The 18,862-nt window shown below is 45.7% G+C and overlaps 1 protein-coding gene across 1 annotated transcript in view; it reads left to right on the top strand.

The window, feature by feature from the left end:
* The window catches only part of LOC109879701 (R3H domain-containing protein 2), a 104,985-nt gene that overhangs the window by 66,635 nt on the left and 19,488 nt on the right, over positions 1-18,862 (top strand). Inside the window, 9 exon segments of the mRNA XM_031833756.1 lie at positions 766-858; positions 1,237-1,338; positions 1,382-1,552; positions 4,327-4,537; positions 9,406-9,569; positions 9,824-9,969; positions 10,806-10,903; positions 11,056-11,225; positions 11,840-11,990. Coding sequence (XP_031689616.1) covers positions 766-858; positions 1,237-1,338; positions 1,382-1,552; positions 4,327-4,537; positions 9,406-9,569; positions 9,824-9,969; positions 10,806-10,903; positions 11,056-11,225; positions 11,840-11,990 — 1,306 coding nt within the window.

The following is an 18,862-nucleotide window of genomic DNA, read 5'->3' as shown; positions in this document are numbered from 1 at the left end:
CCTCCATCTCTCCCCCTCCCTCCCTCCCCTCCATCTCGTCCCCCCTCCCCTCCTCCCTCCTCCATCTCTCCCCCTTCCCTCCCTCCCTCCATCTCTCCCCCTCCCTTCCCTCCCACCTCTCCCCCTCCCTCCTCCCTCCCCTCCCCCTCCCTCCCCCCTCGCCTCCCTCCATCTCTCCCCTCCCTCCCTCCCTCCATCTCTCCCCCTCCCTCCCTCCACCTCTCCCCCTCCCTCCCTCCATCTCTCCCCCTCCCTCCCTCCCTCCCTCCCCCCTCCCTCCATCCATCTCTCCCTCCACCTCCATCTCTCCCCCCTCCCTCCATCTCTCACCCCCTCCCTCCATCTCTCCCTTCACCTCTCCCTCTCCCTCCATCTCTCCCTCCTCCCTCCATCTCTCCCCCTCCCTCCCTCCCTCCATCTCTCCCCCTCCCTCCCTCCACCTCTCCCCCTCCATCTCTCCATCTCTCCCCCCCCTCCCTCCCTCCCTCCCTCCATCTCTCCCCCTCCCTCCCTCCCTCCATCTCTCCCCCTCCCTCCATCCATCTCTCCCTCCACCTCCATCTCTCCCCCCTCCCTCCATCTCTCCCCCCTCCCTCCATCTCTCACCCCCTCCCTCCATCTCTCCCCCCTCCCTCCATCTCTCCCTTCACCTCTCCCTCTCCCTCCATCTCTCCCTCCTCCCTCCATCTCTCCCTCCTCCCTCCATCTCTCCCCCTCCCTCCATCTCTCCCCCTCCCTCCATCTCTCCTTCTCTCCCTCTGTTAGCCGGTGGGGTCTCTGCAGCCCCCTCAACCTGTGTCCTACTCCTCCTCCTGTCCCCAGGTCCTCCTGCCTGTCTCTTCCCCCCAGCAGTACATGGTAGTACTACCATCCATATCTTTATAATGTACTGTTACTGAGCCCAGTCTCTCCTCCCTCCAAGCAGTACATGTTACTAGTACCCTTCATACCTTCTCTCTCTATATACAGTAAATATAACAACTATACAATATGGTACCAAACCTTTCATATCTTGGCTTTCTCTCCCGGTCTTGTTAGTCCCTATTGGACTGAAGTGGCAATATGACAATCATCATCACAACTCTATATTCACACCTACGTCTTCACTACTAACACCTTCTGGTAGTCATTATGTTCAAATGATATCATCATATCCAGTTTAACCTACAATCAGTTTATTGGTTACTGTGTCAAACCTACCAGTAACTGTTTGTAATAACCATTTCTCTCTCTCAGGGTGAGGAGCTGGCTCCCCACTTCAACCAGATGACTCTGAGTCGACAGAGTTCCAGGGAGGCCCCGGAGCCCCCCGCCATGTACCAGACCCAGGGGCCCACTGTCCTCACCCAACACCCTCCACCCCAGACGGGCTATATCATGACCACCACGGCCCAGCCCCTGTCCCCTCAGTCTGGCTACCAGCCTAACACCAGACACCTCCATCATCATCATCCTCCTCCTCCACCCCCCTCCTCCACCCCCTCCCTCCCAGACCATCATGCAGCCCCCACCACCACCGCAGGGGTACATGCAGCCGTCTCCCCCTCAACAGGTATGATACTGGCTTCGCAATCAATCATCAACGGTTGTTCCAACATGCTTTATACTCGGTCTGAATCAAGAATATTATTATTATTATTTTTTATTTTTTTTTACCAATATTTAACTAGGTAAGTCAGTTAAGAACAAATTCTTATTTTCAATGACGGCCTAGGAACAGTGGGTTAACTGCCTGCCGTTTCCTTTCTTCCTTTGTCATCACGCGTTAGACTGAAGGTACATTTACAGCCCGGGAACATTTGGCCCCAAAAAACATTTGTTTCACAAACTTTACCAATAAATCTCTCTCTCTTTCTCTTTCTCTTTCTCTCTCTCTTCTCTCTCTCTCTTCTCTCTCTCTTCTCTCTTTCTCTCTCTCTCTTCTCTCTCTCTCTTCTCTCTCTGTCACGTCACCGTCCCGCAGCCCAGTAACAAACTGCTTGAATCCAAGAAAATATGATTTTAAATCCTGGAGGTGGAAACCTCCGGCGTTGACCCTACACCCTGGGGGGATAGTTCCCACAAAAGGAGCTTTAGGGGGCAAGTAGGATTTTGGCAAATAGCTCCACTGCTGTATCTTGCTGGCTCTGTGAGGCAGTGTGTTCACTGCTCTGTGAGGTAACTAGTGGCAGTGTGTTCACTGCTCTGTGAGGTAGTGGCAGTGTGTTCACTGCTCTGTGAGGTAGTGGCAGTGTGTTCACTGCTCTGTGAGGTAGTGGCAGTGTGTTCACTGCTCTGTGAAGTAGTGGCAGTGTGTTCACTGCTCTGTGAAGTAGTGGCAGTGTGTTCACTGCTCTGTGAGGTAACTAGTGGCAGTGTGTTCACTGCTCTGTGAGGTAACTAGTGGCAGTGTGTTCACTGCTCTGTGAGGTAACTAGTGGCAGTGTGTTCACTGCTCTGTGAGGTAACTAGTGGCAGTGTGTTCACTGCTCTGTGAGGTAACTAGTGGCAGTGTGTTCACTGCTCTGTGAGGTAACTAGTGGCAGTGTGTTCACTGCTCTGTGAGGTAACTAGTGGCAGTGTGTTCACTGCTCTGTGAGGTAACTAGTGGCAGTGTGTTCACTGCTCTGTGAGGTAACTAGTGGCAGTGTGTTCACTGCTCTGTGAGGTAACTAGTGGCAGTGTGTTCACTGCTCTGTGAGGTAACTAGTGGCAGTGTGTTCACTGCTCTGTGAGGTAACTAGTGGCAGTGTGTTCACTGCTCTGTGAGGTAACTAGTGGCAGTGTGTTCACTGCTCTGTGAGGTAACTAGTGGCAGTGTGTTCACTGCTCTGTGAGGTAACTAGTGGCAGTGTGTTCACTGCTCTGTGAGGTAGATAGTGGCAGTGTGTTCACTGCTCTGTGAGGTAGATAGTGGCAGTGTGTTCACTGCTCTGTGAGGTAGATAGTGGCAGTGTGTTCACTGCTCTGTGAGGTAGATAGTGGCAGTGTGTTCACTGCTCTGTGAGGTAGATAGTGGCAGTGTGTTCACTGCTCTGTGAGGTAGATAGTGGCAGTGTGTTCACTGCTCTGTGAGGTAGATAGTGGCAGTGTGTTCACTGCTCTGTGAGGTAGATAGTGGCAGTGTGTTCACTGCTCTGTGAGGTAGATAGTGGCAGTGTGTTCACTGCTCTGTGAGGTAACTAGTGGCAGTGTGTTCACCGCTCTGTGAGGTAACTAGTGGCAGTGTGTTCACTGCTCTGTGAGGTAGTGGCAGTGCGTTCACTGCTCTGTGAGGTAACTAGTGGCAGTGTGTTCACCACTCTGTGAGGTAACTAGTGGCAGTGTGTTCACATTTAAGAGAATAGCCATAGCCTACAGTGTATGGATCTTGATAGAGGGAGATATCCCTAGACTAGAGCAGTGTTGCTTTACTGTTCCCTGTATGTATAATGTCCTTCGGGATAGCCACTGGCTATAAGGCAGCAGGGCTCACCTCATACAAAACTGTCTCTCTCTCTCTGAGCTAAACTCAGATGGAAAGGCAGCAGGGCTCACAGTATACAGACCTGTCTCTCTCTCTCTCTGAGCTAAACTCAGATGGAAAATAAACCCCAGGAAGATTAGCTGCTGCCTTGGCAGGAACTAATGGGGATCCATAATAAACCCCAGGAAGAGTAGCTGCTGCCTTGGCAGGACCTAATGGGGATCCATAATAAACCCCAGGAAGAGTAGCTGCTGCCTTGGCAGGAACTAATGGGGATCCATAATAAACCCCAGGAAGAGTAGCTGCTGCCTTGGCAGGAACTAATGGGGATCCATAATAAACCCCAGGAAGAGTAGCTGCTGCCTTGGCAGGAACTAATGGGGATCCATAATAAACCCCAGGAAGAGTAGCTGCTGCCTTGGCAGGAACTAATGGGGATCCATAATAAACCCCAGGAAGAGTAGCTGCTGCCTTGGCAGGAACTAATGGGAATCCATAATAAACCCCAGGAAGAGTAGCTGCAGGAACTAATGGGGATCCATAATAAACCCCAGGAAGAGTAGCTGCTGCCTTGGCAGGAACTAATGGGGATCCATAATAAACCCCAGGAAGAGTAGCTGCTGCCTTGGCAGGAACTAATGGGGATCCATAATAAACCCCAGGAAGAGTAGCTGCTGCCTTGGCAGGAACTAATGGGGATCCATAATAAACCCCAGGAAGAGTAGCTGCTGCCTTGGCAGGACCTAATGGGGATCCACAATAAATATAAATGCTACCTTTGAACTTCCATCAACCGCTAAGAGGTGATTAATTTTGTTGGAGGTTTTCTTATTGTACTACCTATGAACTGACTGTATTTCTCCCTCCCTCTGCTCCTCCAGATATCTTATTACACCCCTGGGCAGCAGTACCCCAGCACAGGGCAGCAGTACCCCAGCACAGGGCAACAGTACCCCAGCACAGGGCAGCAGTACCGGCCTGGACCCATGTCTCACCAGGTGTCCTACCCTGCCCAGCCCATGGCTCAGCCCATGCCCCAGCCCATGGCTCAGCCCATGCCCCAGCCCATGGCTCAGCCCACACAGCAGTCTGGTCAGTACCACTACAGTACCATCTTTCTCAATTAAAGATTAGTCTGTGTTTTTAAAGTGCTGTACAGTTTTATACTGAACAAAAATATACAGTATTCAGACCCCTTGACATTTTTCCACATTTTGTTACGTTACAGCCTTATTCTAAAATTGATTAAATTAAACAATTTCCTCAGCAATCTACACACAATACCCCATAATGACATCACAATACCCCATAATGACATCACAATACCCCATAATGACAAATCAAAAACAGAAATACCTTATTTACATAAATATTCAGACCCTTTGCTATGGGATTTGAAATTGATCTCAGGTGCATCCTGTTTCCATTGATAATCCTTGATTGGAGTCCACCTGTGGTAAATTCAATTGATTAGACATGATTTGGAAAGGCACACACCTGTCTATTTAAGGTTCCACAGTTGACAGTGCATGTCAGAGCAAAAACCAAGCCATGAGATCGAAGGAATTGTCCGTAGAGATCCGATACAGGATTGTGTCGAGGCACAGATCTGGGGAAGGGTACCAAAACATTTCTGCGGCATTGAAGGTCCCCAAGAACACAGTAGCCTCCATCATCCTTAAATGGAAGAAGTTTGGAACCACCAAGACTCTTCCTAGAGCTGGCCGCCCAGCCAAACTTGAACAATCGGGAGAGAAGGGCCTTGGTCAGGGAGGTGACCAAGAACCCGATGGTCACTCTGACTGAGCTCTAGAGTTCCTCTGTGGAGATGGAACCTTCCAGAAGGACAACCATCTCGGTAGCACTCCACAATCAGGCCTTTATGGTAGAGTGGCCAGACGGAAGCCACTCCTCAGTAAAAGGCACATGACAGCCTGCTTGGAGTTTGCTAAAAGGCACCTAAAGACTCTCGAACTATGAGAAACAAGATTCTCTGGTCTGATGAAACCAAGACTGAACTCTTTGTCCTGAATGCCAAGCATCATGTCTGGAGGATACCTGGCATATTGGTGGCAGCATCATGCTGTGAGGATCAGTTTCAGCAGCAGGGACTGGGAGACTAGTCTGGATTGAGGCAAAGATTAATGGAGCAAATGACCAGAGAGATCCTTGATGAAAACCTGCTCTGGAGTGCTCAGGACCTCAGACTGGGGTGAAGGTTTACCTTCCAACAGGACAAGGACCCTAAGCACACAGCCAAGACAATGCAGGAGTGGCTTTGGGACAAGTCTCTGAATGTCCTTGAGTAGCCCAGCCAGAGCCTGGCCTTGAACCCGATTTAACATCTCTGGAGAGACCTGAAAATAGCTGTGCAGCGACGCTCTCCATCCAACCTGCCAGAGCTGGAGAGGATCTGCAGAGAAGAATGGGAGAAACTCCCCAAATACAGTTGCACCAAGCTGGTAGCGTCATACCCAAGAAGACTCGAGGCTGTAATCGCTGCCAAAGGTGCTTCAACAAAGTACTGAGTAAAGGGTCTCAATACTTATGTAAATGTAATATTTCAGTTTTCGTTTTCATAAATTTGCAAAAATGTCTAAACCTTTTTTTTTGTTGCTTTGTCATTATGGGGTATTGTGATGTCATTATGGGGTATTGTGATGTCATGATGGGGTATTGTGATGTCATTATGGGGTATTGTGTGTAGGTTGATGAGGAAAAAAACATCAATCTAAACAATTTTAGAATAAGGCTGTAACAAAATGTGAAAAAAGTCAAGATGTCTGAATACAATCCAAAGGCACTGTAAACGAAACATGTAAAGTGTTGGTTCCTGAAATTAAAGATTCCAGAAATGTTCCATACGCTGATGTCGTGTCTTTGGCAATGCCGGATTAAGTGATATGCCATGCTATTCTATAAAATAATTTCTCCATAAATTAATATTACCTGATTGAGCTAATCATGTAAATGTAATTAATTAGAATGTCGGGGCACCATGAAATAATATTTATAGAGCTGTTATCTTCCGAATAAACTCTTAAAGACCTAGTAATATTTTACATCAATAGCAGTCAATATTAATCGTCACCTTAATTCAGTCTCATCTGAAAGTTGTAAATTCTTGGTTATCTGCACGAACCCTGGCTAACAAGTTGAATCAGCAATACAAAATTGGGGTTAATTATTTATTTACTAAATACCTAACTAATCGCACAGAATTACACATACACATAATTAATCATAACTTGATTACAAATTACATCATAAAGGAAAACGTCCCTAGCGGACGGAACAGATATGACAGCTGGTTACACAAAAGAAAAGGGGCTGGATTTGAGTGAAAGAGCGGAAAGACTGAGGAAAAAAGGGGTGAATCTGTGCTATCGTAAATACAGTATCTTATGCATTCTAAACTACCGCCCATTTGGAAAAGGAAAATGCAATAAATATTTACTCTGAGCTGCACTTCAGTAGGTTGATGGTAGATGGAAGGCCGTGTTGCCAAACCGAGTCCTTTGTCCTTTGAAGAATGTCTCTTGTGGTCAATTGGATACTCTGTAGTAACGTTGTCGAACATGGAAAGTGGGGTGGGGGGTGTGTATGTATATTTGGAATGGGTGGGAGGGGATGTACTTTTTTTTAAAAGGGGGGGGTTGAATTATAATTTTATTTTTTATGATTGTATTCCTCTTGTGACCCAATAACAAAACAATATTTTTTTCCCCATTACACACAAAAAAATAAATAATAATCTGATCTATTTTGCATAAATATGTTTACTTCCTTGTTAGTGAGTATTTCTCCTTTGCCAAGATAATCCATCCACCTGACAGGTGTGGCATTTCAATAATCTGTTTAAACAGCATGATCATTACATAGGTTCACCTTGTGCTGCGGACAATGAAAGGCCACTCTAAAATGTGCAGTTTTGTCACACAACACAATGCCACAGATGTCTCAAGTTTTGAGGGGTCATGCAAATGGCATGCTGACTGCAGGAATGCCCACCAGAGCTGTTGCCAGATATTTTATGTACATTTTTCTACCATAAGCCGCTGAATTTGTCAATACGTCCAGCCGGCCATCTGAGAAATGCTCACTAACAGGGATTTAAACCAATTTGTACACGTCATTTGAGAGAAATAAGGTTTTTGTGCATGTGGAATACTTTTATTTCAGCTCATGAAGCATAGGACCAACAGTTTACATGTTGCCGTTTATATTTTGGTTGGGTGTGATTACATCTGACCATCTCCTTGTTCATACAACACCAATTTGTTCTACTTGGATGGGGCTACACGATACACTCCCTGCATCTCGTAACGGTCTTTTTTTTACCAGGTTTTAAACATAAAAAATATATATATATATATATTGGACATGCTTTTGACCAAAGCCAACTCAATTTCTACACTTCATATTAAAATGAGGTTACACTCACAGTTTGAGAATCTGACTAAGCAGGACCGGTGAAAGCCAGGACTACTGTACACTGTATTTCACTGTGTATATTTGCTGAATAAACATTTATCAACAGTGTGTTGTGTTTTGAGTACAGAGACTTTCAAAGCATAGAGGCAACGAAGTGCTGATCGCCTGATTTGGCAACATAGAATGCACTGTGTACGTTAGCCGTTCACTCACCCAGTCAACATGATCAGACCCTTGCCGTGTCAACAGAAACAACGCCAACAGAGCTCTAAAATAACACAAGGATCAAGGTTAGCTAAATACTGGTTCCCAGGAATAAATGGCTATTTTAGTCACCACATTGTATAGTTGGGGACAGAAGTACTGATGCAACGAGTCCTGAAAAGTTACCTTGGTTATACTCGGAATGACCCTGAGCATTCAGGCAGCAACAAGCCTACCCTCTGCCGGACAGTCATGTTCTGCTTCCCCATATAGGCCCATGGTCTTCCATGACTTTGTGTACATTCCTTTCTTTCTAGACAGTCTGTGTTAACATGAACATGAAATCATTTTTATTGATACGTCCCTACGTGCATCATTTAAATAATGTTTCTTCGTGTTTTATAGTGGAGGTGACCAAGAACCCGATGGTCACTCTGACTGAGCTCTAGAGTTCCTCTGTGTGTCTTAGTGTTTTATAGTTTATAGTGTATTCTGTAGTTTTTAGCTTACTGTATGTGGATTTGTGTAAATTCTGCGTCTGTATATCCCGTTCATCGCCTGTCTGTATATCCTGTTTATCGTCTGTATATCCTGTTTATCGCCTGTCTGTACATCCTGTTTATCGCCTGTCTGTATATCCTGTTTATCGCCTGTCTTTATATCCTGTTTATCACCTGTCTGTATGTCCTGTTTATCGCCTGTCTGTATATCCTGTTTATCGCCTGTCTGTATATCCTGTTTATCGCCTGTCTGTATATCCTGTTTATCGCCTGTCTGTATATCCTGTTTATCGCCTGTCTGTATATCCTGTTTATCGCCTGTCTGTATATCCTGTTTATCGCCTGTCTGTATATCCTGTTTATCGCATGTCTGTATATCCTGTTTATCGTCTGTATATCCTGTTCATCGCCTGTCTGTATATCCTGTTTATCGTCTGTATATCCTGTTTATCGCCTGTCTGTATATCCTGTTTATCGCCTGTCTGTATATCCTGTTTATCGCCTGTCTGTATATCCTGTTTATCGCCTGTCTGTATATCCTGTTTATCGTCTGTATATCCTGTTTATCGCCTGTCTGTACATCCTGTTTATCGCCTGTCTGTATATCCTGTTCATCGCCTGTCTGTATATCCTGTTTTAGTGGCAGCTGCATTTCACTGAGTTAAATTCCTGTATATTCAAATGTATTTAGAGTATAAATGTGATTCTTCCATGTGCCTGCGTGTCACCAGTAGGACCAGGGTTGATAGGTGTGTGGCATACCCAAAATACACACACACACACACACACCTGTGTTACCATGACCATGTCCTACATAACCAGCAGCTCTCCAGACCATGATGCCCAGCCAGCAGACCCAGTACCAGGGAATGATAGGAGTATCCCAGCAGCCCCAGAACCAGGCCCTCCTCACCTCCCAGGGGCAGGGCATGCATGGACAGGTGACGGCCATGATGGTTCAGTACCCACAGTTGCCCTCATATCAGGTACATTTAAGGTTGTGCGTGTGTGTTTGTGTGTGAGATTGCTACATCTTGTATGCATTTAGGAGTTCCTCAAGGCTCAGTTCTCGGACCACAACTATTTTTATGTAAAAGTGACGAGTGGGATGTAACTGTTGTAATCCGAACCCGGGTCTCTCGCTCAGGAAACCAGCTATTCGATCAAGAGGATATTCCCTATTGGGCAGAGGGTGTCAACTCACCTTGGCTACATGTTCATGTGTCTTGCCTCCTAGCAGGTCCCTGTGGCCAGTGACTCTCAACAGGTGATCCAGCAGTATCAGCAGCAGGTCATGGTGCCAGTCAGTCAGTCTGTGCAGACTGTCCAGGGGCCCATGCCTGTATACTACAGCGTCATCACCCCCACACAACAGAACAGCACAAGGTAGGTACTTTAAAAAAAAATTTATAAAGCGTGCTTTGAACAGATACTGAAGTGCCGGATATATTGTATGGGGAGAACGACTCCCAACATATTGCCTCCAGTAGACCTGTTAAGCTACAACCCAGATAACTTGTTCTAAATAAGTGTCACTTATAATCTCACTTCTGGAATTACAATAATAAACTACACTTTAAAAAATATATAAAAATAAAAACACATTACAGAGGACCTATACTCCGGAAGCAGACTGAATCTGTTCATTCCTGAATGAAGTTGAATGTAACTCTTATCAGAGCTGACCGCCTGGCTAAGCAGTAAAGACACTCTGGGGAAACTTGAGCTGTAAGGGAAGTCATTAAAGGTGATTGAATTAGGATAGAAAGTCACATGACTGGAATCAATAATAAACAACCTATTTAAATTCTTTATTTTTCTTTGACACATCGCTTCCACACTCATCGCTAAACAAAATATGACCGTTGTGATTGAAGCCTAGCAGCTTATTGATGTGATATGCCTACCGTCTGTGGATGAATGCCAAGTGCTTACAGTGCGTGTGTCTGTGTGTTTCTCTGTGTGTTTCTCTGTGTGTTTCTCTGTGTGTTTCTCTGTGTGTTTCTCTGTGTGTGTGTGTTTCTCTCTGTGTGTGTGTGTGTCTCTGTGTCTGTGTTTCTCTGTGTGTGTGTGTTTCTCTGTGTGTGTGTTTCTCTGTGTGTGTGTTTCTCTGTGTGTGTGTGTGTTTCTCTATGTATGTGTGTTTCTCTGTGTGTGTGTGTCTCTATGTGTGTGTGTGTGTGTCTGTGTGTGTGTGTTTCTCTGTGTGCGTCTCTCTCCAGTCCATCAGTAGGGTACCTGCAGCCCAGCTCAGAGCAGTACCAGATGAACCCGTCTACTTCTCCCTGCAACCCTCCACAGATACAGCAGCAATATTCAGGTGAGAGTTCATCTGTTTTCCCGAGCTCTAACTTTATCGATTAGGTTTGGTCAACAACGTTGGCCCCGTGTCGTAGCCCTTATGACGAAGGGTTCACTTTAAAAGTGTAACCTTTTCCCTACACTGCTTTAACTTTGTGTGTGGTGCTACAGGGGTGGCCCCCCCAGGGCCTGGGGTGATGGTCATGCAGCTTAGTGTCCCCAACGGACCCCAGCCTACCCACAATCCTCCTCTGGTCCAGTGGAACCCCTGCAAGTACTACTCCCTCGAACAGAGACCCAGTAAGCCTGGAGAACTCTACAAATCTGACAACACACAACAGGTACTGTATACAGCACTACAATAATACTACACTACAGTACTACAAAAGGTACTATATACAGCATATATACAGTGCTACAACAGGTACTATATACAGTACTACTATAATACTACCATACAGTACTACAACAGGTACTATATACAGCAGTACTATAATACTGCCATACAGTACTACAACAGGTACTATATACAGCACTAATATAATACTACACTACAGTACTATAACAGGTACTATATACAGCACTACTATAATACTATACTACAGTACTATAACAGGTACTATATACAGCACTACTATAATACTACCATACAGTACTACAACAGATACTATATACAGCACTACTATAATACTACACTACAGTACACCAACAGGTGTTATATACACAGAATGACTGTACTTCCTGTATACTCTATACCTCTCCCTCACTTACAGTATCCCGTGGACTATTCGTAAGGAGGACAGCATAGGATTCTCCTGACATGACATTTTAAATGAAAAAATACTCATTTGTGATATATTTGTTGACTATCTATATTGTGAACTACAGTATGTCTCGTCCTCTCCTCTATCTATGTCCTCCCCTCTCTCTCCCTCCCCCATCCCCCCCCCCCCAGACGAGTACACAGATGCAGAGCAGTCCTCTGTCCTCCCCCACCCAGTCTCCTACCCCTTCCCCCTCAGGCAGCATGAGCAGTGTCTGTCCAGGCCTCGGCCCTCTGCCCCTACTGTCACAGTTCCCCCGGCCCGGACCAGGGCCCGCACAAGGTAACACCACACAGAGACGGAGACAAACAGATGCACACCGTAACACTTACCACACAGACACACACAGACACACACAGACACACACACACACACAGACACACACACACACAGACACACACACACACAGACACACACACACACACACACACACACACACACACACACACACACAGACACACACACACACACACACACACACACACACACACACACACACACACACACACGGACACACACACACACACACACACACACACACACACCAGTTTGACATGACATGACAAAAAGATGTGTACATGCCACCTTACTGAACAAATGTCACTGTGAGCCGGTAGCAGTCACGCTCATACACACACACACACGCTCATACACACACACACGCTCATACACACACACACGCTCATACACACACACAGTGATTCCACACTCCAAGACTGCTTCCATCACGTGGACTGGGATATGTTTCGTATTGCGTCAAACAACAACATTGACGAATACACTGATTCGGTGTGCGAGTTCATTAGAACGTGCTTTGAAGATGGCGTTCCCATAGCAACGATTAAAACATTCCCAAACCAGAAACCGTGGATTGATGGCAGCATTCGCGTGAAACTGAAAGCGCGAACCACTGCTTTTAATCAGGGCAAGGTGACTGGAAACATGACCGAATACAAACAGTGTAACTATTCCCTCCGCAAGGCAATCAAACAAGCTAAGCGTCAATATAGAGACAAAGTAGAATCTCAATTCAACGGCTCAGACACAAGAGGTATGTGGCAGGGTCTACAGTCAATCACGGATTACAAAAAGAAAACCAGCCCATTCACGGACCAGGATGTCTTGCTCCCAGGCAGACTAAATAACTTTTTTGCCCGCTTTGAGGACAATACAGTGCCACTGACACGGCCCGCAACCAAAACATGCGGACTCTCCTTCACTGCAGCCGACGTGAGGAAAACATTTAAACGTGTCAACCCTCGCAAGGCTGCAGGCCCAGACGGCATCCCCAGCCGCGCCCTCAGAGCATGCGCAGACCAGCTGGCTGGTGTGTTTACGGACATATTCAATCAATCCCTATCCCAGTCTGTTGTTCCCACATGCTTCAAGAGGGCCACCATTGTTCCTGTTCCCAAGATAGCTAAGGTAACTGAGCTAAACGACTACCGCCCCGTAGAACTCAATTCCGTCATCGTGAAGTGCTTTGACAGACTAGTCAAGGACCATATCACCTCCACCCTACCTGACACCCTAGACCCACTCCAATTTGCTTACCGCCCAAATAGGTCCACAGACGATGCAATCTCAACCATACTGCACACTGCCCTAACCCATCTGGACAAGAGGAATACCTATGTGAGAATGCTGTTCATCGACTACAGCTCGGCATTTAACACCATAGTGCCCTCCAAGCTCGTCATCAAGCTTGAGACCCTGGGTCTCGACCCCGCCCTGTGAAACTGGGTACTGGACTTCCTGACGGGCCGCCCCCAGGTGGTGAGGGTAGGCAACAACATCTCCACCCCGCTGATCCTCAACACTGGGGCCCCACAAGGGTGCGTTCTGAGCCCTCTCCTGTACTCCCTGTTCACCCACGACTGCGTGGCCACGCACGCCTCCAACTCAATCATCAAGTTTGCGGACGACACAACAGTGGTAGGCTTGATTACCAACAACGACGAGACAGCCTACAGGGAGGAGGTGAGGGCCCTCGGAGTGTGGTGTCAGGAAAATAACCTCACACTCAACGTCAAACAAAACAAAGGAGATGATTGTGGACTTCAGGAAACAGCAGAGGGAACACCCCCCTATCCACATCGATGGAACAGTAGTGGAGAGGGTAGTAAGTTTTAAGTTCCTCGGTGTACACATCACAGACAAACTGAATTGGTCCAACCACACAGACAGCATCGTGAAGAAGGCGCAGCAGTGCCTCTTCAACCTCAGGAGGCTGAAGCAATTCGGCTTGTCACCAAAAGCACTCACAAACTTCTACAGATGCACAATCGAGAGCATCCTGTCGGGCTGTATCACTGCCTGGTACGGCAACTGCTCCGCCCACAACCGTAAGGCTCTCCAGAGGGTAGTGAGGTCTGCACAACGCATCACCGGGGGCAAACTACCTGCCCTCCAGGACACCTACACCACCCGATGTCACAGGAAGGCCATAAAGATCATCAAGGACAACAACCATCCGAGCCACTGCCTGTTCACCCCGCTATCATCCAGAAGGCAGGGTCAGTACAGGTGCATCAAAGCTGGGACCGAGAGACTGAAAAACAGCTTCTATCTCAAGGCCATCAGACTGTTAAACAGCCACCACTAACATTGAGTGGCTGCTGCCAACACACTGACTCAACTCCAGCCACTTTAATAATGGGAATTGATGGGAAATGATGTAAAATATATCACTAGCCACTTTAAACAATGCTACCTAATATAATGTTTACATACCCTACATTATTCATCTCATATGTATACGTATATACTGTACTCTATATCATCTACTGCATCTTTATGTAGTACATGTATCACTAGCCACTTTAACTATGCCACTTTGTTTACATACTCATCTCATATGTATATACTGTACTCAATACCATCTACTGTATCTTGCCTATGCCGCTCTGTACCATCACTCATTCATATATCTTTATGTACATATTCTTTATCCCTTTACACTTGTGTCTATAAGGTAATAGTTTTGGAATTGTTATCTAGATTACTTGTTGGTTATTACTGCATTGTCGGAACTAGAAGCACAAGCATTTCGCTACACTCGCATTAACATCTGCTAACCATGTGTATGTGACAAATAAATTTGATTTGACACACATGCCCATACACACACACACAAACACACACTCATACACATATACATACACACACACACACACACACACACACACACACACACACACACACACACACACACAGGCATGTTTGACTACGGTGAGCCTCTTTCACCCCCATCACACAGTGTCCCCATCACACAGTGTCCCCATCACACAGTGTCCCCATCACACAGTGTCCCCTTCACACAGTGTCCCCTTCACACAGTGACCCCTTCACACAGTGTCCCCTTCACACAGTGACCCCATCACACAGTGACCCCATCACACAGTGACCCCATCACACAGTGACCCCATCACCCACTGACCCCATCACACACTGACCCCATCACACACTGACCCCATCACACAATGACCCCTTCATGATGAGCTGTCCATGTTGTTTCTGACCAGCCACCAGCAGGCCCTGAGAACCTAACTCACCTTACCCACATGGCTGCGCTGACCCCCCCTCCCCCTTACACACACACACCTCACGCCTGCTTGCCTACGTTATCTGGCCCTTTCACCTACTCATCTGTCCTCACACACCTGACTTGGGTTGCAAAGGGAGGGTATATTACTGGAAACCTAAGTTTAGACATTGGGTTGCAAAGGGAGGGTATATTACTGGAAACCAAAGGGAGGGTATATTACTGGAAACCAAAGGGAGGGTATATTACTGGAAACCTAAGGGAGGGTATATTACTGGAAACCTAAGTTTAGACATTGGGTTGCAAAGGGAGGGTATATTACTGGAAACCTAAGTTTAGACATTGGGTTGCAAAGGGAGGGTATATTACTGGAAACCAAAGGGAGGGTATATTACTGGAAACCAAAGGGAGGGTATATTACTGGAAACCTAAGGGAGGGTATATTACTGGAAACCTAAGTTTAGACATTGGGTTGCAAAGGGAGGGTATATTACTGGAAACCTAAGTTTAGACATTGGGTTGCAAAGGGAGGGTATATTACTGGAAACCTAAGTTTAGACATTGGGTTGCAAAGGGAGGGTATATTACTGGAAACCTAAGTTTAGACATTGGGTTGCAAAGGGAGGGTATATTACTGGAAACCTAAGGGAGGGTATATTACTGGAAACCTAAGTTTAGACATTGGGTTGCAAAGGGAGGGTATATTACTGGAAACCTAAGTTTAGACATTGGGTTGCAAAGGGAGGGTATATTACTGGAAACCTAAGGGAGGGTATATTACTGGAAACCTAAGGGAGGGTATATTACTGGAAACCAAAGGGAGGGTATATTACTGGAAACCAAAGGGAGGGTATATTACTGGAAACCTAAGTTTAGACATTGGGTTGCAAAGGGAGGGTATATTACTGGAAACCTAAGTTTAGACATTGGGTTGCAAAGGGAGGGTATATTACTGGAAACCAAAGGGAGGGTATATTACTGGAAACCAAAGGGAGGGTATATTACTGGAAACCTAAGGGAGGGTATATTACTGGAAACCAAAGGGAGGGTATATTACTGGAAACCTAAGTTTAGACATTGGGTTGCAAAGGGAGGGTATATTACTGGAAACCTAAGTTTAGACATTGGGTTGCAAAGGGAGGGTATATTACTGGAAACCTAAGTTTAGACATTGGGTTGCAAAGGGAGGGTATATTACTGGAAACCAAAGGGAGGGTATATTACTGGAAACCAAAGGGAGGGTATATTACTGGAAACCTAAGGGAGGGTATATTACTGGAAACCAAAGGGAGGGTATATTACTGGAAACCTAAGTTTAGACATTGGGTTGCAAAGGGAGGGTATATTACTGGAAACCTAAGTTTAGACATTGGGTTGCAAAGGGAGGGTATATTACTGGAAACCTAAGTTTAGACATTGGGTTGCAAAGGGAGGGTATATTACTGGAAACCTAAGTTTAGACATTGGGTTGCAAAGGGAGGGTATATTACTGGAAACCTAAGTTTAGACATTGGGTTGCAAAGGGAGGGTATATTACTGGAAACCTAAGGGAGGGTATATTACTGGAAACCAAAGGGAGGGTATATTACTGGAAACCAAAGGGAGGGTATATTACTGGAAACCAAAGGGAGGGTATATTACTGGAAACCAAAGGGAGGGTATATTACTGGAAACCAAAGGGAGGGTATATTACTGGAAACCAAAGGGAGGGTATATTACTGGAAACCAAAGGGAGTTGCAAAGGGAGGGTATATTACTGGAAACCTAAGTTTAGACATTGGGTTGCAAAGGGAGGGTATATTACTGGAAACCTAAGTTTAGACATTGGGTTGCAAAGGGAGGGTATATTACTGGAAACCTAAGTTTAGACATTGGGTTGCAAAGGGAGGGTATATTACTGGAAACCTAAGTTTAGACATTGGGTTGCAAAGGGACATGGCTGCGCTGACCCCCCCTCCCCCTTACACACACACACCTCACGCCTGCTTGCCTACGTTATCTGGCCCTTTCACCTACTCATCTGTCCTCACACACCTGACTTGGGTTGCAAAGGGAGGGTATATTACTGGAAACCTAAGTTTAGACATTGGGTTGCAAAGGGAGGGTATATTACTGGAAACCTAAGTTTAGACATTGGGTTGCAAAGGGAGGGTATATTACTGGAAACCAAAGGGAGGGTATATTACTGGAAACCAAAGGGAGGGTATATTACTGGAAACCTAAGGGAGGGTATATTACTGGAAACCTAAGTTTAGACATTGGGTTGCAAAGGGAGGGTATATTACTGGAAACCTAAGTTTAGACATTGGGTTGCAAAGGGAGGGTATATTACTGGAAACCAAAGGGAGGGTATATTACTGGAAACCAAAGGGAGGGTATATTACTGGAAACCTAAGGGAGGGTATATTACTGGAAACCTAAGTTTAGACATTGGGTTGCAAAGGGAGGGTATATTACTGGAAACCTAAGTTTAGACATTGGGTTGCAAAGGGAGGGTATATTACTGGAAACCTAAGTTTAGACATTGGGTTGCAAAGGGAGGGTATATTACTGGAAACCTAAGTTTAGACATTGGGTTGCAAAGGGAGGGTATATTACTGGAAACCTAAGTTTAGACATTGGGTTGCAAAGGGAGGGTATATTACTGGAAACCTAAGGGAGGGTATATTACTGGAAACCTAAGGGAGGGTATATTACTGGAAACCAAAGGGAGGGTATATTACTGGAAACCAAAGGGAGGGTAGATTACTGGAAACCTAAGTTTAGACATTGGGTTGCAAAGGGAGGGTATATTACTGGAAACCTAAGTTTAGACATTGGGTTGCAAAGGGAGGGTATATTACTGGAAACCAAAGGGAGGGTATATTACTGGAAACCAAAGGGAGGGTATATTACTGGAAACCTAAGGGAGGGTATATTACTGGAAACCAAAGGGAGGGTATATTACTGGAAACCAAAGGGAGGGTATATTACTGGAAACCAAAGGGAGGGTATATTACTGGAAACCAAAGGGAGGGTATATTACTGGAAACCTAAGGGAGGGTATATTACTGGAAACCTAAGTTTAGACATTGGGTTGCAAAGGGAGGGTATATTACTGGAAACCTAAGTTTAGACATTGGGTTGCAAAGGGAGGGTATATTACTGGAAACCTAAGTTTAGACATTGGGTTGCAAAGGGAGGGTATATTACTGGAAACCTAAGTTTAGACATTGGGTTGCAAAGGGAGGGTATATTACTGGAAACCTAAGTTTAGACATTGGGTTGCAAAGGGAGGGTATATTACTGGAAACCTAAGTTTAGACATTGGGTTGCAAAGGGAGGGTATATTACTGGAAACCTAAGTTTAGACATTGGGTTGCAAAGGGAGGGTATATTACTGGAAACCTAAGTTTAGACATTGGGTTGCAAAGGGAGGGTATATTACTGGAAACCTAAGTTTAGACATTGGGTTGCAAAGGGAGGGTATATTACTGGAAACCTAAGTTTAGACATTGGGTTGCAAAGGGAGGGTATATTACTGGAAACCTAAGGGAGGGTATATTACTGGAAACCAAAGGGAGGGTATATTACTGGAAACCAAAGGGAGGGTATATTACTGGAAACCAAA

Source organism: Oncorhynchus kisutch, linkage group LG1, assembly GCF_002021735.2.
Source record: "Oncorhynchus kisutch isolate 150728-3 linkage group LG1, Okis_V2, whole genome shotgun sequence".
NCBI classification, from domain to species: domain Eukaryota; kingdom Metazoa; phylum Chordata; class Actinopteri; order Salmoniformes; family Salmonidae; genus Oncorhynchus; species Oncorhynchus kisutch.
Note: the sequence above shows the minus strand (reverse complement) of the source record. Positions and strands in the feature narration are given on the sequence as shown.